We start from the raw sequence: 24,739 nt of genomic DNA on the forward strand, positions 1-24,739 counted from the left end.
CTATAGACACCCAACATGCAATAAATGCATTTGGACCGTGGGCGGGATGTACGGGCAATCTTGCTCGTCCATGAGCCTTGGGTGTGCCCAAGGGCAGGCTAATCCAACGGGGGGACATGGTAGAGAGATGGTCAGAATTTAGAAAATGCTTCTTGTTCCCATGCAAGGCTTTTTGACCAACCTTTGTTTTAGCCATGACCAGTTTGTGACAATCGATGGATGCTAAAGACAACTCTGCAAGAACTCAAAACCATAAACTCATTCATAGAAAATACAAGAGATGCTACTTTTCAGCCCAACGACGACTTCTTTCATCCCGCCAACCTGAAAAGTAGACGCTGCTACTCTCATAGTGATCAGGATGGAGTTTTCAAACATTAGCACTTTTTAGACAACGTTTGCGAAAACCTTAGCAGTGCAAGATTTTAAGGGCCCAGATTTGCTAAAGATAGTCATCGACCTTCTTTAGCCAAGAGATTCATGGCACCAACATCTAGGGTTTGTACCCTACCCATCGATATTTTGTTTAATAGAAAAGTATGTATTTGTTGTGCATTTTTGTTCCTTTTGCGTCATTTATATATATATATATATATATATCTATACACACACACACACACACATGATCTTGTAGGGAGCTGCAACATTGTTTTATATTGAAGTGATTGCTTGTAGGAGCCCTTACTTGTGATTTCAGCAATGATTTGTTGCCTTGTTTTGGATTAGAGAACATCGTCATCCCAACTTTTGTAAGGAACCTGCGACATCCGAACTTTTGTAAGGAACCCTGTGTGCTCACGCAATCAGATGCGTTGTCAAACTTTTCTTTGCAGCTGAAGAACGATGTGTCTGGTGCTTGCGACTATTGTTTTGCGTAGCCTTTGGGAGGTTGGATATTTGTACTGGCCACACATACCTTTCTTCTGTTTGGAATTTTTACCAAGCATTGCTCTGAATTAATCAAGAATGGTGTATTTTTGTTGTATATTTGTTGCTGGATGGGTGCTAGATGCTCACAGTGTTGTTGCAGGTTGGACGTGCCTTATCTTGCGACTATTGTTTTGCGTAGCCTTTGGGAGGTTGGATATTTGTACTGGCCACACATACCTTTCTTCTGTTTGGAATTTTTACCAAGCATTGCTCTGAATTAATCAAGAATGGTGTATTTTTGTTGTATATTTGTTGCTGGATGGGTGCTAGATGCTCACAGTGTTGCAGGTTGGACGTGCCTTATCTTGCGAACTCCACCAGAAATCTTGTTGTAGTTCTCTATCTGTTAAAAAACGTGGAGGTATTTCCTTGCTTCTTCTTCTACGATTCTTAGATGATTGGTTTTTGACTCCATTGACAATATGTACAGGCCGTTTATCTACAAAGCAGCAAGATCATTCTATTGTATCTGTAAACTTTCCAAATAACATGATTCAGTTCATGGGATCTTCATGGTGCCGAAAGTAAAACCTTGCTTTAGTTTGGGGCTTTTAGAACTAGTATGCTTGATAGAGCTTGACAGCTTGATATTCAAATGCTCAAGGGGTTGAATGGCTATGTTATTACGGGTCCTTCCTGTTTGTTAGCACTTGTATTTTCATGGATATCATTGCAAAGTTGGCCTGTATCTAAAAAGTACCGTTATACAGAAGATTGATCAAACTCTACAAGGCACATTGTGTAAAATGTTTTTTTGTGGCTAGAAAGTGAAATGTTTTGCTAGTACCGTGCCTTGCAAAACGTTTTTGTGGCTAGAAAGCAAGAGAAGAACAGTTTGAAACCTTTGTTCAAATGGTTCTTCTTGGATGAGAAAACTATGTGTAGGCATGGTATGTGACTGAACAAGAGTGTAGTTGTTCATTTCATCCCACTATGATGCCTATCTAACTAGATCTAGGCACGCATGTGTGTTTAGAAAGAATAGAGAATTGCATGAGGAAGTTATCAATACTTATACATGCATATTAGTCTCATATTAGTGAATTGAAAAAGGTCCATTGGAAGAAATTTCCATGTAAATGTTAAAGGTATTGCTTTATTATTCATTTCATCCTAGTTCAAGATTAGAATTCTAACATAGTAAATGTTGGTAAGTTTGTGTATATGGGGCATGATGATTAGATTATGGATCATACCTTTGACGAGGTTGGCGTGACGGAAGAGTGGTAAGAGGTGGAAGCATGTACAATCAACAATGAGAGGTTGAAGCATGTGGACCATGGAATGTATCTCTTGTATCTCCAACCTATTCAAGATGCATTTTATGACCTCATTTTGTCAACATCCACTCCCTTGATTTCACCTATGTTCATGTTTCATCCTCGCTTGTTTTACCTCTCTCCATGTGTCTCTCAAATCTTGCCCATGATCACGTTCTAACATGGAGGTACAGTAGAATTTCCCTCTTGTTCATCATCTGCCTCTTGAACTCTTTCTACAAGCTCATTTGGAGATTCGTGGGCATTCTTTAATCCTGTTATCAACGATAAAGGTTGATTGCACCTCACCCCCTCATAATTGCAATGTGAGCCTTTTGGGTCCTAAAAATTTTGGGGAAAAAAAAAACGATTTTCGCTACATCTTGGAAATTGACACATTGACACTCATTTTGACGTTTTCCTTCAATTGAGCTATATCTTGGAAGCAAGTTGAGAAATCCTCTCCCGTGGAATGAGAGAGAGGAGGGGGTAGAAGGAATTCTAATATAGTTTTTTCCAATTTGAATTTCCCCCCTCTTCCTCTTCCTCCTCCTCCACCCTCATCGCTCCACCTCTCCTCCTCCCCCACCTCCATCTCATGCTTCCTCCACCTCCTACTCCTTCTCCACATTGTCCACCTCCATCTCATGCTTTCCTCCACCTCTTTCTCCTTCTCCACATCCTCCACCTCCCACATTTAGTCTTTCTCTATAGCTCCACCAAATTTTTAGAACATATATTTAGATTTTTGCTTTTTCAACCAATTAGAGGTCAATAACTTAAGGCCTTTCAAAATACATTTCCATATTTACATTTTCTTTGTTTAATACCAAAATTTGAGGTTTAGGGTTTAGATCCTTAACTATTGTTGTTATTTCAATACTAAAATTAGGGTCAATAAATTAGGTTTTTTCATAGCATTTTACCGAATCTATACTTTTTCTTAGTTTGATACTAAGATTTGAGGGTTTATGGTTTAGGGTATTGACCATAAACCATTGTTGTAAATTCAAGCCATTAACAAAGTCGATATCAAAGAAAATAAAATCTTGTTTTTCATTTAGAAATCCTTTTTTATTTCACTCGAAAAGGGAGTTTAGAAAAGGCAGTTGGAAAAGTTAAGGGCTATGTTCATAATACACATTGTATGCATGAGTCGTCATAATAGCAGTAGCAGCAGAATGGGCCTTGGACCGTTTCAGGTGTGGTGAGGGCAATTACGCCAATAATGACCTTCGTCACCACAATGATTATAGGTGCCTTTGACAGGATTGGATTCCTTGGAGTCAGAGGAGGGAAACGAGGATTCTTTGGTATGGGGGGGCGAGGTTTGGTTTTTTGGGCAGCCAACGCTTCAGAGGCCCCAGCAGATGGTTTGAGAAACGGTTCTTCCTGATCTAGGATCATTGGAATCCCAAGTGATGGTGATGAGACGTCCTGAAGTGATGAGGGAAGAGTAGAACAGAGAGAAAGGGGAGTCCGAGATTACCTGATTGATAAGGGTGATGGCCATGTCTTCGGAAGAGATCTCTTTCCCTGCGTGGAGGATATCTTGTTGGAAATTCTGCATTTTGATGATGTGTTCGCGTATGGATGGAGAGGTAGTAGGATCCAGGCGACGAAGTTGGACTTCCAGGGAAATATGCTTCATCAGGGTGACATAGAGATACATCGCATCCAAGAACTCCCAGATAGCACGTGCAAAACTAATCTGCTTGATGTGGTTCATGACGGGGGGCTGACAGTTGAGGAAAATCAAAGAGTACACCTTGGCATTGAGCATGTCCCACATAAGGGCACCCTGTGTATCATCCCCAGGAATAATTCGTGCCATCAAGTTGGTGAAATTTCGGGAAGGTGGGAAGAGTGGGTGAAACCGGAGTGCCTGTCCGGTTTACAAGAGTATTTTATCCGTAGTAGTCAAATCCTATCTCACTTCTCACAAATAAAATTCAACCAACAACTTACTCCATAATATCCACAGATTGCATTGAAAACTTAAAAACACAGGTGAGGCTAGATTGCCCCTGCTCAGCAAAACACATCACACTACATTGGCCCCAAAATTCCTGTTGGCGCCCCTTTCGGTATTTCTTTTTATTTAATTGGGCAGTTCAATACACAGAACACTACCCGCAGGTAAATTCTAATAACCTCGGATCCAGCCTAGACCCGGAAACAAACTTGTTGCCCGAATTGGGCCCTGTGGGTGCCAAAACTAGTGCAATCAATCAGTCCTCATCATAGGACAGGCCAAGCATAGCCAATACAGCATCCAAGAACCAATAACCTGGTTAGCAACATGAACCAATCCCAGCACAGTCCACAACAGAATCCAATCTGTATCCACGAAATAGCATGCATATACACAATCCACACTGCTAGACCAGCAGCTATGATCACAAACCAGCCCGGCTACCTCTAGAAGTGAACTCAAAATCAATCCTGTAGCCCACAGATGAAATCACCTATTCCAGAGTGCTCCTAGACTGAGAAAATCAGCGTAAATTTGAAGTCGCCCTGCTGAAATCTGCCCAGAAACTCTGCAAGGTGATGTGCCCAGCTGCTTTTTACTGCTACCTGCTCTCCCAGATGCGAAATACAGCAGCACACAACTTGCACACTGCCCTAGCAACTTGCCCTGCACTCAGAACTGCCTGGGTGTTGACAAATATGCGAAACTCTGCCTGGAAGTGATGAAACACAACAAACAGGGTGCGAATTCCAGCAAAATCACTGCGTGGCAGTCACCAGTAGATGCAATCGAACCTCCCTCAGCCTGTAGTCAGCAGCAAACTGGCGTGGAGCAGCCCGGAGAAGCTTTGGGAATGAAATCGCACCTCCTTCCTGCTGAAAACTGACAAAAATCTGCATACTGGCTGGCTGAAAAGCGTGGGCACCTATCTGTAGCACGAGCTCTTCTATTTTGGGTTCCTGACTGCCAATTATGTGCCTCTGCTGAAAATAGCATTTTTAATTCATAGAGAGCAAGTGACATTAAACCACTCTTTTGTGTCACATATTAAATGCTTGGGCCTAGTCCTTGACCCCCAATTAATTGCACTAGCACATGGCACCCTGCACATTTAATTTTCATGCACTTGTTGATGGAATTTCACCACCAAAATTTATTAAATGTGATCCTGCTCAGTATTATCACGTCCTTGTGACATACCCCCCTCTTGAAACAGCAAACCACTGGTTGCTGCCTCAAAAGTTCAAAAGAAAAGGAAAATAAACAAAAAGAAAAAGAAACATAAATATTAAACATGTGTATGGCAAAAAACACACCATACTGAATCATATTTATTAAACCAGTTCATGGAAGAACCATGAAGAAACCTGTGTATGGCCAATAACTCACCATACTATAACACATCATGGAAAAAAAAACCATGAATAAACCTGTGTATGGCCTAATACTTACCATACTGTATGGCCTAATACTCACCATACCATACCATACAGACTGAGTAATGGGTAAGGCTGTAGCTCCATCCCCATATCAGAATGTAGAAGTCAAGTGGAGCGACCACTCAACATGCGTCAAGAGATCTTATAGGTAGAAGTACTGTCAGCTCAGTACCCCGGATCAAAACCAATCTCATGACTAAAACCTGTCGAAATTGCTTGAACCCAGGGGTATGGAAGAACCCCCTTCTTAAGCATCCAGTACTGCTTAAGACAGTTTCTCCGCTGAACTGGAACTAGCCTGTGAAGTAGGCTGAAGGTTAAAAGCCTCAAGGTAGAGTTGCAACACCTGCGGAGAGTCTGCCAGCTCTTCCTCTTCCATCCATTGCGCATCAAGAGAATAGTTCTTGAATTTTACCATGTAGCGCCTTGCCACTCTACCTTTAACCTTCCTTTCATGATATGAAATTATCTGTTCAGGAACAAGGACTTCCTCCTGTTCCTTAACCTCTGGTTGCTCTACATCCTGAAGTTCTTCTGGTACCTCACCATAAAAATGCTTAAGCAAGCTCACATGAAAAGCATTGTGAATAGTCCATGTGGGAACTAGTTTTAACCTGTAAGCAATGCCATTGATCTTTTCCTGTACCTGAAAGGGCCCATAATATCTCATATTCAGCTTGGTATACAAGCGGACCTTGCCCTTTTTCGTACACAGCCTTGCCTTATTAAAACTTAGCAATACCTAGTCTCCTTCCTTAAAGACCAATCCCCGTCTGCGTTGATCAGCTGCTTTCTTTTGCTTTACCTGGCTGCGTTGGAGTGCATACTTAACCTTTTCATATGCTGTTTTCAGATCTTCTACGAAGTGATCAGCCTCAAAAATCTTCTCCTTTGTATGCAAGATTGGTGGTACTTTCTTACCACCTTCTACTATTTCAAAAGGAGCTTTACTTGTAGAAGAGTGTACCATATTATTGTATGCATACTCCACCAAAGGAAGAAACTTTTCCCATTGTGCCTTATGCTCAGACACATAACATTTCAGCGAATCCAACACTGTGGAATTTAGTTGTTCTGACTGCCCGCCCGTTTGTGGATGGTAGGTGGAAGAAAACATCAGTGTTGTACCCAAGTTTTCAAATAGACCCTTCCAGAATAGGCTGGTCATACGAGGGTCTCTGTCACTGACAATAGACTCAGGCATCCCATGGTACTTAAATATATGTTGCATGAACATTCGTGCCATATGATCTGCTGTAATTTTCTTGTGCACAGGAATGAAGTGTGCCTGCTTTTTGAATCTACAGATTATAGTCCATATCCCATCATGCCCTGTGGGAGTTCGTGGTAGATTAAACACAAAATCCATGGCTATACTCTGCCAAGGTCTATTTGGAATAGGCAAAGGTGGAAGCAACCCTACTGGTTTTTGCCTATCATACTTGGTTTTCTGACATATCAGACATGTTCTACCGCCTTTACTGTTGAATCAATGCCTCTATGGCCTGCATATGGAGGTGCATGACTCTCGGTCAAAACCTTTTGTCTCAACTATCGTGTAACACATAACCTGCCACGCATCATAAGAAAACCTTGTTTCAAGGTATAGTGCTCATGCTTGTGTCCCTCAATGAGCTGATCATAAATCCTTGCAAAAGCATCATCAGTGGCATACTGATCCTTCACAGCATCCAACTCACTATGATAAGCAATAGAGAGCATTTACCTGTGGCTTCTTAGACATAGCCTCTGTCTGAGGCTTCCTGGATAAAGCATCAGCCACTACATTTTTCTTTCCTAGCAAGCCATTGTCTGAAAGTGGAACATAGAATGAAAATTTGCCCATCTCTGAGTGAGAAAATACCTGAGAGATTGATGATCTGTCTGCACATAGAAATCAGCACCAAGCAAATAGTGTTTCCACACTGTCAAGGCATGAATCACTGATAAGAGCTCTTGCTCATGCACATTCATAGAAATTTCGGCGTTCTGGAGCAATCTGCTCTCATAGGCAACAACCTTGCCATCTTGCATCAAGACAGCACCAATGTTGTGGCCACTGGCATCACACTGGTGGCATCACACTGGAGCACAAAAGGCTTCCTCAAATTTGGAAGAATTATTACCGGATTAGAACACAACCGGTTCTTCAATTCTGCGAAGGCTGCAATTTCTTTTGGTCCCCACTGAAAAGGTACTAACTTTTTCTGTAAGACATGCAAAGGCGAAGCAATCTCTGCAAAGTTACGGATAAACCGTCTGTAATATGAGCAAAGACCCAAGAAGCTTCGTACTTCATGCAAATTCTTCAGGTGTGGCCAGCTTTTGATGGCTTTCAACTTAGCCGGATCCATTCGCACACCATATTTAGAAATGATGTGACCGAGGAAATGAATTTCCTCCATGAAGAACTCTCTTTTTTCCGTTAACCATCAGCTTGTGTTTTTTCAGCTCGGCAAATACAATGGCCAAATGAGCTTCATGCTCCCTCCTATTCTTTGTGCACAATGATGTCATCAAAGAATGTTCCAACAAACTTGCGATGCTCCCTAAAAATCCTGTCCATCATCCGATTGAACGTGGTAGGAACATTAGTCAGACCAAACGACATAACCAAAAATTCATACAATCCAAAAGTGGTTCTGAACGCCGTCTTATGTACATCCTCTGTCCGTATTCGTATCTGATGGTACCCACTCTTCAAGTCAATGCCGTTTAATTTTGTCACTATGTGAGATCTTGATCCCTCAAGACGGTCTAGTATGTCATCAATCCATGGAATCGGGAATCGATTCCTAATGGTTATTTTATTCAAAGCTCTGTAATCGATGCACATACGCCACGATCCCCGGTGAGCAATAGGGTGAAGAACTGGGCTGAATGAGTCCTTTCTCAAATAATTCTTTTACGTGGCTCATGATTTCCTCCTGTTGTGCTAAACTAACACGGTATGGAGGCCTATTTGGAGGGGAACTGCCTGGGATGATGTCTATGGCATGATCCTCAGGCCGTTCAAGCGGTAATGTGTCTAGCAAAGACTCAGAAAAACAGTCCCTAAACTGAAATAAAATTCAGACTGCTCTTTTTCAAGTGCGGTGAGTGTACTACTCTCAGTATCATGCATTTTGTCCTTAACAAAAATCAAGTATGCTGAAATATGATTTTTCATTATTGAACGAATAGCCGAAGCTGATACAACAGGAATAGACTCAGCTTTGGATGAGACTTTCAGCGTCTTGGTTTTACCCCTATGGGTAATAGTAATGGTTTTAGCAAAAGTGTCTATCACCGCTTTGTGGTCATAATGCCATGGTATTCCCAAAAGAACATCACAATTAGGTAGAGGCATGATATAAAACTCTTCAGTGTCCACAAAATCTTGAATGCGAATTTGCAGCTTGCCAATAATTGGAGTGACCGGTGTGGAAAGCTCAGGGTTAGCCATATTGGCCTCACAAGTAGGGCCCATCTCCTCTGGTCTGATACCAAGCTTGGCTGCCAGCTCAGGAGAAATAAAATTAGCCTTGGCTCCATCGTCAAAGAAGAACAAACAATGCTCCTCTCTGACCTTACCCCATGCTCTGCATAGTTCAGTCCTCTTTTCATCCTTGGCATCTCCAATTATATCGGGTACTAGCCCTGCACTGGGTCTAGTCTTCTTGCCTGCAGCATCATCTCTTTTGTCCCCTTTTCCAGCATCAATTCCCTTGCTGGCTGAAATGTCAGCCCTCTTCCTGTTAGGACAATCATAAAATTTATGCCCTTCTTGCTTGCATAAATAACAGCTACCTTCCTTGAAGAGCTGTTTTCTTTCCTCCTCCTTGGCTTTAGCTCGGCCAACATCTCTCCTCTTTGCTGCATCAAATCTGCCCGGTCTATTAAAACTCTTAAAACCACCACCACTGGATTTATCAGTCACATCTTTTGCTGCCCTATTGAAGTCTTCTCTGGCTGGCTTTTTATACTCTTCCTTCCTGCTGCCCTTGAAGCCAGATACTCTTCCCTACATCAACTGATAGGCAGTGTTGGCAACCTCAATAAGATGTGACATGTTGGTAACTTTGGTCTTGATACAATAGTCACGCAACTCAGACGGCAAACCACAGCAATACTTTTCCACCTGCTCCTTGAGAGAAATAGTCCTGTAAGACTCAACAGGTAACAAGGCATTCCAAAATTTAGTGGTATACTCATCCAAATTGCGGCATCCTTCCGCATTCAACTTATGCCACTGGGTCGTTACTTCAACTTCAAAAGTTGAAGTTAATCAATGGGCTGCAAATAACCTTTTGAAGCCAACCCAAGTAGTTGGTGCTTTCCCCTGCATCACAATGTCAGACCCCCACTGCAAAGCATTTCCTTTCAAGAATGTGGCAGCTTTTCGGATCTTTGAAGATTCATAAAAGATCCCTCCCATAAATGCAGTATCAAACTGCTGAATGAATGTCAAGGCTTTGGACCTATCACTATGCCCATGAAAAGGTTCAAATTTCACAGATGAGCCACCTTCTTTATAATCTTTTATGCGGGTACGGGCATCCAAACCATCATATACAGGGGCCTGCAAGAAAGGAACCTGATGTCCCTGAGGCATTACTCCTGAAGGATGTGCACTACCACCGGTAGGAAGAAGTAGGGCTTGCTGCCCTTGCTGCATTAACATGGCATTATTAATCATTCTAGGGGCTGCCATCAATCCTCCCTACATCCCTGGCTGCATACCAAGGTTCCCATACATGGGGTTCTGCAGGCCAAACATGTCAACATCCATATTCTCCTCAGCTTCTGCCACCATAGCATGAAAAATTGACCCACCACCAAAGAAAGATGGCTGTGCCAATTGAGGGCCTACAGCTGCCTGCATCTGAGTAACATTTTGGGAATTGTTCCCATTATTTCCGTTGTTTCCTTGCACCACAGGTGCAAGCGGCACTGGCTCCGTAGGTAAAGGAGGTGGCATGGGTGGTAGCTCCTGTGGCAAAGGTGGCTGAAATTCAGATGCTACCTGTGGCATCTGAGTCTGCACATGCATCGTGGTCAACTGTACCATCTGGGCCATATTCTGTGTCAACTGATTTAACACCTGCATCATATTATTCATTTGGGCCTGCATACCTGCTAGGCCATCATCTGGATAAGGCATAAAATCATTATGTTGCTCAGCAACATCTTGGTACCCATCCTCGGGCTACATGCTACCTTGTGGATCCTGATTATTCTGGTCCATGTTATCCAAAAGACTAGAGCTATACTATAAGTTTCCAGCAATTAGGCTTCTCTGCCCAAGCTCAGCCAAGGCTCTCCTCAACAATATGACGGAGATGTCCCGGCAACGGAACCCTGAAACTGGAGTGCTTGTTCGGTTTACAAGGGTATTTTATCCGTAGTAGTCAAATCCTATCTCACTTTCTCACAAATAAAATTCAACACCAACTTACTCCATAATATCCATAGATTGCACTGAAAACTTAAAAACACAGGTGAGGCTAGATTGCCCTTGCTCAACAACACACATCACACCAGATTGGCCCCAAAATCCTTGTTGGCGCCCCTTTCGGTATTTCTTTTTATTTAATTGGACAGTTCAATACACAGAACACTACCCACAGGTAAATTCCAATAACCTCGGATCCAGCCTAGACCCGGAAACAAACTTGTTGCCCGAACTGGGCCCTGTGGGTGCCAAAACTAGAGCAATCAATCAGTCCTCATCATAGGACAGGCCAAGCATAGCCAATACAGCATCCAAGAACCAATTTCCTGGTTAGCAGCATAACCAATCCCAGCACAGGAACAATCCACCTCAACCCGAGGGACAAATCCACAATAGAATCCAATCTGTATCCACGAAATAGCATGCATATACACAATCCACACTGCTAGACCAGCATCTATTATCACAAACCAGCCCGGTTACCTCCAGAAGTGAACTCGAAATCAATCTTGTAGCCCACAGATGAAATCGTCTATACCAAAGTGCTCCCAAACTGAGAAAATCAGCGTAAATTTGAAGTCGCCCTGCTGAAATCTGCCCGAAAACTCTGCAAGATGATGCGCCCAGCTTCTTTTTATTGCTACCTGCTCTCCTAGATGTGAAATACAGCAGCACACAACTTGCACACTGCCGTGGCAAATCGCCTTGCACTCAGAACTGCTTGGGTGCTGACAAATATGCGAAACTCTGCCTGGAAGTGATGAAACACAGCAAACAGGGTGCGAATTCCAGCAAAATCACTGCATGGCAGCCACCAGTAGATGCAATCGAACCTCCCCCAGCCTGTAGTCAGCAGCAAACCGGTGTGGAGCAGCCCGGAGAAGCTCTGGGAATGAAATCGCACCTCCTTCCTGCTGAAAACTGACAAAAATCTGCATATTGGCTGGCTGAAAAGCGTGGGCACCTATCCGTAGCATGAGCTCTTCTATTTCGGGTTCCTGACTGCCAATTATGTGCCTCTGCTGAAAATAGCATTTATAATTCATAGAAAGCAAGTGACATTAAACCACTGTTTTGTGTCACATATTAAATGCTTGGGCCTAGTCCTTGACCCACAATTAATTGCACTAGCACATGGCACCTTGCACATTTAATTTTCATGCACTTGTTGATGGAATTTCACCACCAAAATTAATTTCCCTATATTAAATGTGATCCTGCTCAGTATTATCACGTCCTCGTGACACTGGGCATGCGAACTTTCCTGCCATCAGCATCCAAGAAGTGGGATAAGAGGGAGGGTGAAGCGTCTTCATAATTGGAGGTGTGGTCGGCGGCTTTCTTACTGGCATCCATTGCAGGAAGATGAGGAAAAGAAGGGGATGGGGGGGGAGGGAAAAAAAGGCTGCTGGTGACGCTTGATCAAAGATCCTGAGGCACACTGAGAGCAGCTTGCTGTCCCACCTTAGATGATCCCTCTGTTTCTTCAATCAGAGAACACCTAATGCTCTGATACCAGGTAAACAAAGGACGTGCGAAAGCGAAGTAATGAACACCAGATAAAAGAGAGAGTCAGTGCACAGAGAGGGCCTGAAATACTGCTGTTATAACCAGCCCCAATCAGGGCACTAGATCCGAGTACAATCCTCGAGAGAGAGGCAGTAGAAGCTCCAGTAGATCCTCTTCTACTCTCCAGTAGAGCCTATTTCTTGCAAACAGTCCACAAAAGAGAGCTCTCCAGAGAGCAAGAAATAGGCTCGAAGAGGAGATGAACACCGGACTGTATGCTGTAGACAGCAAACTGTAAATCTCCCAGAAGGTACACTGAGTATGGCCACGAACAATGGAGCCAACGGAAGTACGAAGCTAAGGGATGAAGATCAGTTCTGGGGCTAAAAGAAGTAGACAGCAGCAGGCAAGGAGTCCACTGAATGGATTGTCAGAATCAGGGCCAGATCCAACAAGGAGGGGTGCACTGATCAGAGGCTGCAGCCAGGAGCAATATGCGAACAGGAGGCTGGAGCAAGGAGCGCACAGGGAGCTGGAGCAACTGGAGCAGAGGGAGCTGGAGCAAGGTGTGCACAGGGGGCTGGAGCAGTTGAGGCAGAAGGAGCTGGCGCCAGCAGCAGGGGAAGTGAGAAAAGAAGACGATTGTGGGGGGGGGGGGGGGGGGGCATATATACCCTCAGTTGGGAGGGTCAGCCTGGTGGGCTGAAGGGGGCCGACCTGTTCAGCCAGTTTTGGCCGACTTGCCCATTCTGCCCCCCCCCCCCCCCCCCTTCCGCTTGGGTGGGATCAAGGGCCTCCCCTCTGGCCTCCTCTTCCATGTCAACAGGTGGTGGCAAGATTGAGGCCTATAGGTGTGATAGGATGACTAGGAGACCTTCCATGGACATCTGCTTTAGTTGTGAAGTTTTTTGCTTTTTATGTTCAGTTGAGTGTTTTGCAAGTAACGTCATGCTTTTATAGCGTATGGCTAAATTATAAGGCCTGGCCAACCTTATGATGATTCATACTAGGTTCTGGTCTAACTGTGGTGATTTGAATGGGTTTGAAGAATGTGACCATAACTTGTGAACGAAGCATCATATGCAAAAAGCGACACTGGATTTGGAATTAGCACATCGAAATTAGTCTAGGGGGCTATCTCCTTAAAACGTGGAACAGACTGCTTTTTGCTTTTCGTGGCTTTTGTGATTTTTGTGCTTTTCGTGCTTTTTGGTCTCAGCGAAAAAGCACACTATTTTTAGCATGATTGCTTTTTGGGCGGACACTATTCTGGGAACTCGAATCTATAAATAAAGACATTAATTTTGGAGCAATTAAAAGCAAGAAAGCTATGAAAAGGTCACGTATATTTACTTTACTCTATTTCCAGGAAAAGCGAAGCTTGCAAAAGTAGCCTTGGGTCATTTATGGCAAAAGGAACACTCTATTCTCGGTAAAAGCAGAGCCAGATATCCATTATTTAAGAAGCCAGGGCGCCCTCACTCTTAGCGAAGAGCCAGTTGCCTCTTTCAGTTCACATATTCTCAGCCTCCCTGCCATCACCTTGCTCAGTTGTGCCGGTGCTGCCATCACCTGCCAACATAGATTTGCATCTCTCCCTGCTTTGCCTTGCTTTGCTCAACCCAGTGCAGCCCTGAAGAAATTCGCATATCTTTCCTATATCCTTCCTCTGCCCAGTTCGCACCTCTTTCCTGCGTCTCTTGCCCTCTTGATGAGTAGATAGGATCTCTTGTATCAGTATCTGTCGCGTAGAGGTACGACGTGGGGGTGGACCAGGTCTAAGTGTGCGGTGGATCCTGAGAGACATCAGTAGTACGACTAGAGTGATGTCCCTCAAGAAGGGAGATCGGTTGAGCCTGGATAGTACGGGCAACAGGCCTCTAATGTCATCTCTAGTCAGCATGGAGCACAAAGATCACCGCAACAACTGGGTTAGAGTGACCCGGTACGACCTCAAGTGTGAAGACGTCAGTAACATGTCACTGTCTCCTATCTGTTGTGGTCGCCTGTTGTGGTCGCCTGCTGTGGTCGCCTGTTGTGGTCGCTCCCTGTTGTTGTCTCGTATGTCATAGGAGCATGTCTCTATGTCTCCTCATCTCTAGGAGATAGAGACCAATACAGACCTGGTCATAGAAATGGATCAAATGTGTGAGTGGGCCAAAACCAGAGCCCTCTAGAAAGAGGCAATGATATCGTCCATGTATCTCATAGTAGACTGGGCAAATGCTCCTCTGTCTTGATCATCCCTGTGGTACATAGTCTACAGAGCCGTCTCTCTCTGGGGATCGTTGTTGCTCTCCTTGCCTCACTCTCAAGCTGGTGTGATAAGACCCGCATTTGTCCGATGGCAGTCCTCAAGGCATGTGATACCCGCCGATCCTCAAGGTACTGCGGTCTGGTGATGAAACCGTCCTCACATATCCTCAGGAAGTGATCACGATAGAAGCGAGTTTTGGTAGGAAGCTCTTGGGCTTCGATCCAAACTCAGGATATGTGTAGCTGGAGGAGATCTAACCGTATGATACGGTTAATCTCATCTCGTGAAGGGAGTAGTGAAGGAGGGGCATCTAGATTGTACTGAAAAGAAGGCAGTCGATCAATATGTATACCATGTGTAGTAAGCCAAAGGGAAACTCGTGCATACCATCTTGTGGTGTCACCATGCTCTGCTAGTTGCATGGAGGAGACCAGTGCTATGCTCGGGAGTTGCCATCTAGGTAGACTGCGAACTCTGTGAAGGAAGGTAACAATCTAAAAGAGGGCATCTATCTGTAACGGTGCCATAGCAAACTCGGCCTGAATGATCTGGTGGGGAACTGAGGGCTTACTCCGAATCATCCTCGAGCCCATGATGACCTGAAGTCGCTCAGATTTGGTCCACTCTGCCGCTGAAATATCACACGCCCAGAAAGGTGCTGCGTACATGGCAGTCGGTCTGACTAGGGTATCAAAAAGCCAGCCCTTCGTAGGTGGGTCCTGGAAATGTGCCTGGAAACATCGTCTCTCTAGTCATGCCAGAGCTCCCTGTTCTCGAGTGAGCCGAGCTCTAGTGGCTTGAGTCATCTTGAAAAGTGGTCCTGTGAACACTACTCTGAGATATGTATAGGAATGTACTATCTCAACTGGTTGTCCTCGGTATAGGAAGGGGCTGGTGGGCTGTGACAATCTCAATAGTGCAACAGGGGAGGTATTGAAGACCATAATCTTGGTCTTCGCAAGATTAACAGATAGATCCCGCTCGAGGCAAAACTCCTCTCGTGCATCGAGGTGTCTCTGTAAGCCCTCTGCTGAAGATGATAGGAGAACAATGTCATCTGCATATAACAGGATCTGTATCATCAGGTTAGCCAAAGGTGATCCCACGCTGCCAAATTGGTCAATGAAAGAAGTGATCTCGTCGATGTAGAGGCCAAAGAGAGTCGATGAGAGTGGGCAGCCCTGCTTAACTCCGATAGTACTTTCTATCTACCCTGTCAAACCTCATGGGGCGCGAACTCTACAGGCTCATGACCCCCCAAATAATATTCTCTAGTATGTGCATCTCTTGCAATCGTCTAATCAAAGGAGAGCATGGGACGGTGTCAAAAGCCTTCCTGAAATCCACAAAGCAAGCATAGACCTTATGACGTAGCGATCTCGCCTCCTCAATGACTGCTCTAAAAGTGAAAATGTGATCTAGGGTGGAATGCTGTCTACGCAAGCGAGCGTGTCTGATGGCCCGTAGACCGTGTGCCTCAGTGTAGGTGCTGAGTTGTCTCTCTAGAACCGACCCATATATTTTGGCCAAGGTATGGTCGGTAGTTCTCTGGGGCCATGGGGTCTCTTGCCTTGTGTATGGGCACAATGGTGGTGGTGCTCCAATTGGGTGGGAAACCATGGCATACAGCATGGTTAAACATCTGTGCTAGAATCGGTGCTAGTACTACATGTCCATGTGCAAAGTGCTCTGTCTGCAGCCCCTCATGATCCTGTGCTCTTTGGTTATGAAGCCGGCCAAGTGCTTCACATACATTCTTTGTAGTGAACAACTGATAGATGGTGGGGCGAGGAATGGACAACATATCAGGTGGAGCTTGATGCGGTATGTCATATAGTGAACATGCATATGTATGCCAAGTCTTTGGATCTGTGAAAGGGATAGGTAACTTTCCCTCAGACAGTAAGCTCCACCCAAATTGGGATCACCTCCACGAAAAGAACGGATCACCTCCTCTAGTCTGTGCGCCGTAAAGGTCCGCCGCTTACGACGGGTCATGCATCGTAGAGTCTGCCGTGCCTCCGGTGTCGACATGTGGCCTAGGGCATGTTGGCGCATCAACTGAGAACTCAGCTCTCTGCACTCATCATCAAACCAGGGGTGCTGCAGCATAGTCCCAGTACGAGCATGTGTAAGTGTAAAAGATCTGGTGGTGGGAAAGGAGCTAGTGGCAGCCTCATGTATCATTGTGACAAGGGCATTTGATGCGCGGCCAAGGTCTGTCACTGTACAGAGCATATCAAATCCTTGGATGAGGTGGCTGTCATAGACATGGTCAAGTGCATGATCAAATTGGACATGTGTACGGGGCTGTATGCGCGGGGCTGCTTGTGGGGTTGGCGTGGTACCAAAGATAGTAAAAGATAAATAGGAATGGTCAGCACATAAAAGTCCTGAACTTGTGACATAATTGAGAGAGGTCCCATCAAGTAGTCAACTATACTACTCCCCCCACCATGTGGGAAGCATGTAAGTCCTCTAGATTGTGGCCAACGGGTGATCCCATTATAAATGGTGAGATCATGTATTGCCCCCATCTCCAGAAGGTGGTGACCATACCCTGTGACAGGTGCATGTGCATCATCTGATTGTCTCAGCGTCCCAAGTTCAGCCATATAAGGCTCAAGTACAATGACAAAGTCATTGTCAAAGTCCCACTTGCCTGTCACTAGTGCGGTCATTGAAATCCCCCAAGAGTAGGACATCACCTTGTTTGGAAAACTCCACAATATCGGCATATAGTGTCTCGTATGGGCTATGGCCCTCTGTAGTAACCTGACATGCGTAGGACGATGTATCTGGTGGGAAGTAGCACACTGCAATGAAAAGCTGGCAAGTACTCAACAGGCTGATTTTGATTCACATGACGGGGATATTCTTGTCCTAATAGGTGACGGGCCTGTGCAAATGGGCCTGTTTGCATGGAGGTGTTGAGCCCATCAGCAAGCTAGGCTCACAGGCCAGACAACACAGGTGCGGCAACACAGAGTAGACGCGCGCAAGTGTCAGCTCGCGAGACACAGGTGAGTGGTCGTGCAGGTGTAGGGTCGTGAGGCCAAGGGCCAGCTCCAACCAAATAGTCGTGCCGGTGCCTGAGAGAGAGAGGGTGGTCGCGCAGGTGAGAGAGAGAGAGAGAGAGAGAGAGAGAGAGAGAGAGAGAGAGAGAGAGAGTTTATTAAAGTCTACGGAAGACCATAAAAGGCCTATGAGACTGAAGTGAATCTAGTACAATGCACTAGGCGGGTGTGGTCTCAAAACGGACCAACAATCCCACAACATAACATAACAGAAAAAATAATAATATCACAAAGGATAGAACTATCCATGTACATCCATATGTCCAGGATATCAATGATCCTTAGGGGTCGGACGGTAGTGCAGAAAGGCTATGATGGAGGGCTGTCCTCTAGGAGTGTGTCGTCGCTAAAGTCGGTGGAGATGACTCGGTGTCGAGCTAGTGCCACGGTGACCCCAGTCGGGCGGGTGTCGGAACTAGAGAAGAGGGAAGGTATGTCCCAGGCGCAGAAATGTGAATCAGTCCGTTGTCTCGTCTGGCGAGGCTCTGGCTCTCGATCACGTCCACGACGCCTGATCGACTGGGGTGCCGGATCTGGTAGCTGGAAGAAATCGGTGATGGGCCTCTGAAGAGGATCCGTCTGGGCCGGTTGGTCACGCAACTGAGCACGCAGGGGTGTGTCCCGATATCGGGTCATCTGATGTAGGAAGGCGGCGAGACATTGTTGGTCTGGGTAAAGTAGGAGCTGAGTAAGAGGTCCAAACCCGTCGCGGAAGAGGCAGTGGTATCGACCTTGAATGGCGTAGTAGATGGGGCATTTGATAGTGAAATGCTCCTCTAACTCAATCCCCTGTAGGTCACATAAGGTACATATGCGACTCTCTCGTGGAATGCCCTCTGCTTGTCCGCTCTCGATGTGTAGTCAGTGTGAGGAAACTCTGAACTGACTAAGAGAAATCCGTAGTGCATGAGGCAGATGTAGCTGTATGTATCGTGGTGGAATGATGAATCCCTTTGGTGAGATATGGAGGCAATGTTTGCGGTAAAACTCGAGCTTCACTGGAAGCTCAGGGGGGGCCAACCATGTCTTGGTCAGTGGAGGAGGCACGAGTGGATGGGGCATTGAGGTTGTCTATGGTGCTATTATTTGTAGCCCCACATCGCTATAAGACCATTAAGTCTGTGTTTCCTAAGTTGCGACCCAGATACTATGGACCTTTCCGGATCGTCAAGAAAAATTCACCTTTAAGTTATAAATTGGAATTACCACCATCATGGGGTAAAATCCATCCAACATTTCATATTTCTTGGCTAAAGACGTACATTCCAGGCGATGAAGCAGTTCCTCCTGCAGGTGATTATGTCCCAGAAATCGAAGACGATTATGTTCTCCTTATTCCTGAGCGTATTCTGGACCATCGACAGCGAGAGACTCGACATCGACTTATCACGGACTTCCTTGTTCTTTGGCGAGATCTGGACGACTCCGACGCTACTTGGCAGTCCGATGAAGACTTACAGCAGTATCCTGATCTGTTACAGCAGTATTTTCAGCATCTACCATGATATTTTCTACATCGGTTCATTATCTCCACCAGGGTCTTCTTTTGAGTGGGAGGGGATGTCACGATCTGTGACGTATTCCTTTCTCTTTCTAGACTTAGGGACACTTGTGGAAGGGTATGACCTTTCGACGGGACACTTGCCCTTTCGACGGGACACTTCCTAATGAGGCATAACCCTTCACAAGAGACATTCTAATTAAGAGACATTCCTATTGTAATGTACCCTCTCATCAAGGGTCACACCCTTCACAAGGGGTACACACCTCTTCATGCACATACCCTTTGGAGTACACACCTTTTCATGTGTGACTCTTCACTCTCTATATAAGAGAGGCCAAATTGTATGGATGACAATCACATCCACCCTACAGACATTCAAGCAATATCATTATTCCTTTGCTCTCTGCTATCTCAGTCTCTTTTCTGTTCCTTAGCACAGTTCTAAATATAGTAAATCTAGGATTTCTTACAGATGAGGATCTCACCCCACTACAGGTTGCAGAGAGACGTACCCTCCTCCAACAACAGCAGGATGAGGCCCACAAGGAGGGGAAATGGGCAGTTGTTCATGATGGCAAATTGTTAGTTGGCCCTTGCCGCCAACCCCCTACAGCACCGACAGAGCTACCTGACTGAGATACCAAATAGGGATACATGGCCTATGAGACTCAGTACATAGTACCCTTGGCATGCACTATATGGAACTGTAATGGTACCTTATGGTCAGAGCTGGGGAACTTTTCAGAGTCTTACACGGGACAAGATATCGTATTTTGCACCGAGACACACCAGAGTCCAGAGCGTCCTTTACCACCCATCAGCAGAGATACTTGGGAATCAGCATACTGCGAGGAGACTAGAGATACGGGAGGTGTACATGGCTCACGCGAGGTTGCTGTCCTTTTCCGTTCAATACTACTCAGCTCCATTTCTATCATCCGACGTGATCCCCACGCACGTTTCCTTTGGCTTCGCCTGCAGCGTCAGTCAGCTCGTGACCTCTTTATAGCAGTCTGCTACTTCCCCCCAGAGACGTACGAGGAGGCAGAGGCATCTCCATACTCAATATTGTACCCAGACATCCTGGATTTTTCTAGACACGGAGAGGTCCTCCTTGTAGGGAACTTCAACGCCAGGACAGGGATTCGACAAACATCATTTTTGGATTCTCACTCCGACTCTATCATGCTACCTGAGTTGGATACTGAGGACTCGAGGCTATCCCGTTCCTCAGCAGATGGACGAGCTCCCATTACTGCATATGGTCATGCCTTCCTAGACCTGGGACGCATACATGAGTTGATCATCTACAATGGGATGGATAGATGGCCCATGTCCAGTAGCTTCACCTGCTTTCCACATGGAGGAGGCGCCAACATTGTTGATTATATCATGGGATCTCCTGCTTTAGCCTCACAGATCACTGACTTCCATATCCCACCGCCCCTGCCATGGGCTGACCACACCTATCTCTTCTTTCAGCTTCTTACCTCTAGAGCCACCACTCTCCACACACCCACCTATACTACCTACTCTGACATCCACTTTGACCACGAACTCTCATCCGATTACTCCACACACCTATTCTCCCTCCTTCACCACATAGATACCATACCCTCCTTAGATCATCGAGCCGCTTTCATCACTAGCTCTCTCCAGGATGCAGCCCACCACATTTTTCCATACACCACACGATCCGCACGTCCCCCTCCCGTTGGTTCGGTACCTTGTAACAGTTGGTATGACGATGAGTGCAGGGCTTTACGCCGCACACTCAGACTGACGACCCATCCGAATACTCGCACCGACCCTAACCTGACCAGGGAGTATCGTCGCTTAGTTCGCTGTAAAAAGCAAGCTTTCCTTCGCCAGAATGAGAAAGCACTACTGGACACTCTATTTAGTAGTAACTCCAAGGATCCCTGACTTGCAGTAGAATGTCTTGCATTTCTTGAACCAGTTGATCAGCTAGGGCCACTCGATGTTGAAGTACAAAATTTGTTGGTACAATCGGAGTGTGTCCATAAGCTGCTTGGAATGGAGTCATGCTGATGGCACTATGGAAAGAGTTATTATAAGCAAACTCGAGGAGTGGTAGATACTCTTCCCAGGCTGCGAGGCGTGACTGAACATAATGTCGAAGCATTTCTTCCAGAACTTGGTTGACTCTTTCAGTCTGTCCATCTGATTCTGGGTGGTAAGCTGAACTGAACAGTAGAGTAGTACCCAAAGATTCGAACAGTGAAATCCAGAAGTGACTGGTAAACTTAGGATCTCTGTCGGATATGATATTCTTGGGTAATCCATGGTGTCGGAAGATGTGTTGTATAAAGAGTTTGGCTATGTCCGGGGCCTGTGCACTGCTTTTGCAAGCAACAAAGTGTGCCATTTTGGACAATCGATCAACAATTACCATAATCTGCGTGTTACCTCTGGAGGATCGTGATAGTGTTGTAATGAAATCCATGGAAATACTTTCCCACCTTTCAGTTGGAACTGGAAGAGGCTGAAGAAGTCCTGTTGAAAGTCGTCGACTTGCTTTCATTTGTTGACATGATAAGCAAGATGTAACCATGTTGATGACATCTCTTTTCATCTGAGGCCAGTAGTATGTTGCACTGAGTAACCGATAAGTCTTATTGATGCCTGGATGGGCAGCATAAGGAACTACATGATGCTCTTTTAACAAAAGACGTCGAACATCCTTGTCATGTGGTACACAGACGCGATCTTGATAATACAGAAGGTCGTCCGTATAAGAATAGGATGAGAAAATCTTTTGTTTGGAAGTCGAAGGTTGATCTTTGGAAAGAACCTGTACTGCGGTGCCGAAGTCTTTATCATTGAAATACTTTCCTTTGAATGAGTTCGGAACATCCACAGATAATGTAGAGATTACCATGGCTGATGCTAGAGGTAACCTGCTGAGAGCATCTGCAACTACATTGCGTAGTCCTGGTATGTACTCAATGGTCATGTGAAAGTTGGCCAGAAACTCAACCCAGCGTGCTTGTCGAGCGTTCATGACTGGCTGAGTAAAGATGTACTTGAGAGAGTGATGGTCTGTCTTGACCACAGAGTCGGCACCCATGAGATAATGTTTCCAAGAGCGATAAGCATGTACAACAGCAAGAAACTCCTTATCATATACGGGATATCGGGTTTGGATATCAGAATGTTTATGGCTGTCAAAAGCAATAACTCTGCCTTCTTGCATCAAGACTGCTCCAGTAGCGATGTCGGAAGCGTCGGTCATGACCTCAAATGGAAGATTTGGGTCAGCAATAGCCATAACTGGTGTGGTAATGAGTGCTTGCTTGAGTTGTTGGAAACTATACTCTGTTTCGGGAAGCCATTGAAAAATTGCTGTGCTTTTCAATAATTCGGACATAGGAGCTGCGATTTCGGAAAACTGATAGACCTTTGTATGGTAGAAGTTTGCCAATCCGAGAAAAGAGCGGACATCATGAACATTCGTAGGAGTAGGCGAGTTTCGGATTACCTCGACCTTCTTGGGATCCACAGAGATACCTTGAGCTGAAATAACATGTCCCAAATATTCAAGTTGGGTCTTGAAAAACTCTCTCTTCTCAATGTTGATGTAGAGAGAGTTTGCACGGAGAACTTCAAAAACTTGGTGAAGATGTTGTTTGTGCTCATGTAGGGTTCTGCTGAAAACGAGGATGTCATCGAGGTAAACGATGACGAACTTATCGAGGAAAGGCCTGAAGATGTCGTTCATTAATGTCATGAATGTGGCCGGGGCATTGTTTAACCCAAAAGGCATGACCAAACATTCATAGTGTCCATACTTTGTTCGAAAAGCTGTCTTGTACTCATCGCCTTCTCGTATACGAATTTGATGATATCCTGAACGAAGATCAATCTTGGAGAAGTGTGTTGCATGTAGAAGTTGATCAAAGAGGTCATCAATGCGAGGCAATGGATACTTGTTTTTGATAGTGAGCTTGTTGAGGGCTCGGTAGTCGATGCAGAGGCGCATAGACTTGTTCTTTTTTTCCACAAGTAGTACAGGAGATCCGAAAGGGCTGCGACTGGGCCGAATGTGACCTTTGTCGAGTAGCTCGGTGACTTGTCTTTGGATTTCTTCATTTTGAGTGTGAGAAACCCGATAAGGAGGTTTCGACGGTGGATTACTGCCTGGAATAAGTTCGATTGGGTGATCCACTGGTCGTCGAGGTGGTAACTGCTTTGGCAATTCCTGTGGAAAAATATCCAGGTAAGGCTGGAAAAAAGGTTGGTTGAGGTATTCAGGAGGATCCTTTGTTGGTGTCTCCTCGACTGCCGTAACCAACAGAAGTGAAGTCTTTGCTTGGCGTTTACGAACCCACTTCTTTACTTGTAGGGCAGAGGCAACTGGGGTTGAAGGAGAATCCCTAGAACCAGTTAGCTCAATAAGTTTTCCCTGGTGGACAAACTGGATAGTATGGCTGCGAAAACTAATTGATGGATCATAGTCGTAGAGCCATTGTTGTCCGAGTATGACATCGTACCGAGAAAGAGGCATGATGTCGAAATTCAACTTGTCCGTATAATGTTGGATGCGAAAAGACAAGTTTTTGATCCTGGTGTTGCACAAGAAAGTAGTTCCATTTGCGAGTTCAATCTGATAGTCCATGAGGCTAGGACTGGTGGTCAACCGAAGTTTATCGACCACAGAATTGGCTAGGAAATTATGAGAACAGCCACTGTCGATGAGGATGGTGACCGTTGTTCCACGAATCGATCCTTGAACACAAAGTACTTGAGTGGCCAGGGAAGGTTCGGGGTTGCTGGCAAGGCTCAGGTGGATGGTATTCGCCATTCGAACAGCTTTGCCTTTCTTGTCTTGTGCTGAGGTAGCATCTTCTTTTTGGGAAGTGCTAGGTTCCATATTAGAATTTTGCTTTGGTCGCTTGGGACAATCGAACCATCTATGGTCGCCTGTACAGATGGTACAAAGTCCTTTTGAGCTGGAGTTGTTCTTCTTGTCAGTGGCCGCACCTTTATGTTGGGGCTGTCGGTAATGACTTTGTGAAGAAGAAGAAACACGATCCTTGGGGGAGTGCTTCTGTTGGAATCCAGCAAATGATTTCTGAGGCTTCTGGGGATCTTGAGACTGTCGCTGACCTTGATTACCAAAGTTTTTGCGAAACCTGGTGTTATCTTGAGGGCGAGCACCTTTGGCCATAGAAGAGTTCTGTGTGCGAGTAGCACTCTGCTTCCCTGTGTTGAGGAAATCTGTAATGCGCTCTGCGTAAGCAATAGCGCCATCTGTGGTGGTGATATTGGCTTTGAGAACATCAATGCGTAACGAGGGTTGTAGGCCTGAGATGAAAGCATGAAGGCGATCAT

General features: G+C 45.3%; 1 protein-coding gene across 6 annotated transcripts in view; it reads left to right on the forward strand.

The window, feature by feature from the left end:
* Nucleotides 1-238: 238 nt before the first annotated feature.
* Nucleotides 239-24,739, forward strand: part of LOC147894031 (uncharacterized) — a 31,794-nt gene continuing 7,293 nt past the window's right edge. Inside the window, exons 1-3 of one of the 6 annotated variants that reach the window (XM_087386634.1) lie at nucleotides 239-498; nucleotides 727-899; nucleotides 1,219-1,291. In XM_087386634.1, the coding sequence (XP_087242760.1) occupies nucleotides 844-899; nucleotides 1,219-1,291 (129 nt within the window). In that variant the 5' untranslated portion in view covers nucleotides 239-498; nucleotides 727-843. Of the gene's footprint in view, nucleotides 499-557; nucleotides 900-1,030; nucleotides 1,091-1,218; nucleotides 1,292-24,739 lie in introns of those variants that run through there. The other 5 variants (XM_087386637.1, XM_087386638.1, XM_087386636.1 and 2 more) reach the window with 5 other exon arrangements.

This window comes from Dipteris shenzhenensis, chromosome 15 (genome assembly GCF_047967505.1).
Source record: "Dipteris shenzhenensis isolate YYH24624 ecotype China chromosome 15, Dip_SZ_1.0, whole genome shotgun sequence".
NCBI classification, from domain to species: Eukaryota; Viridiplantae; Streptophyta; class Polypodiopsida; order Gleicheniales; family Dipteridaceae; genus Dipteris; species Dipteris shenzhenensis.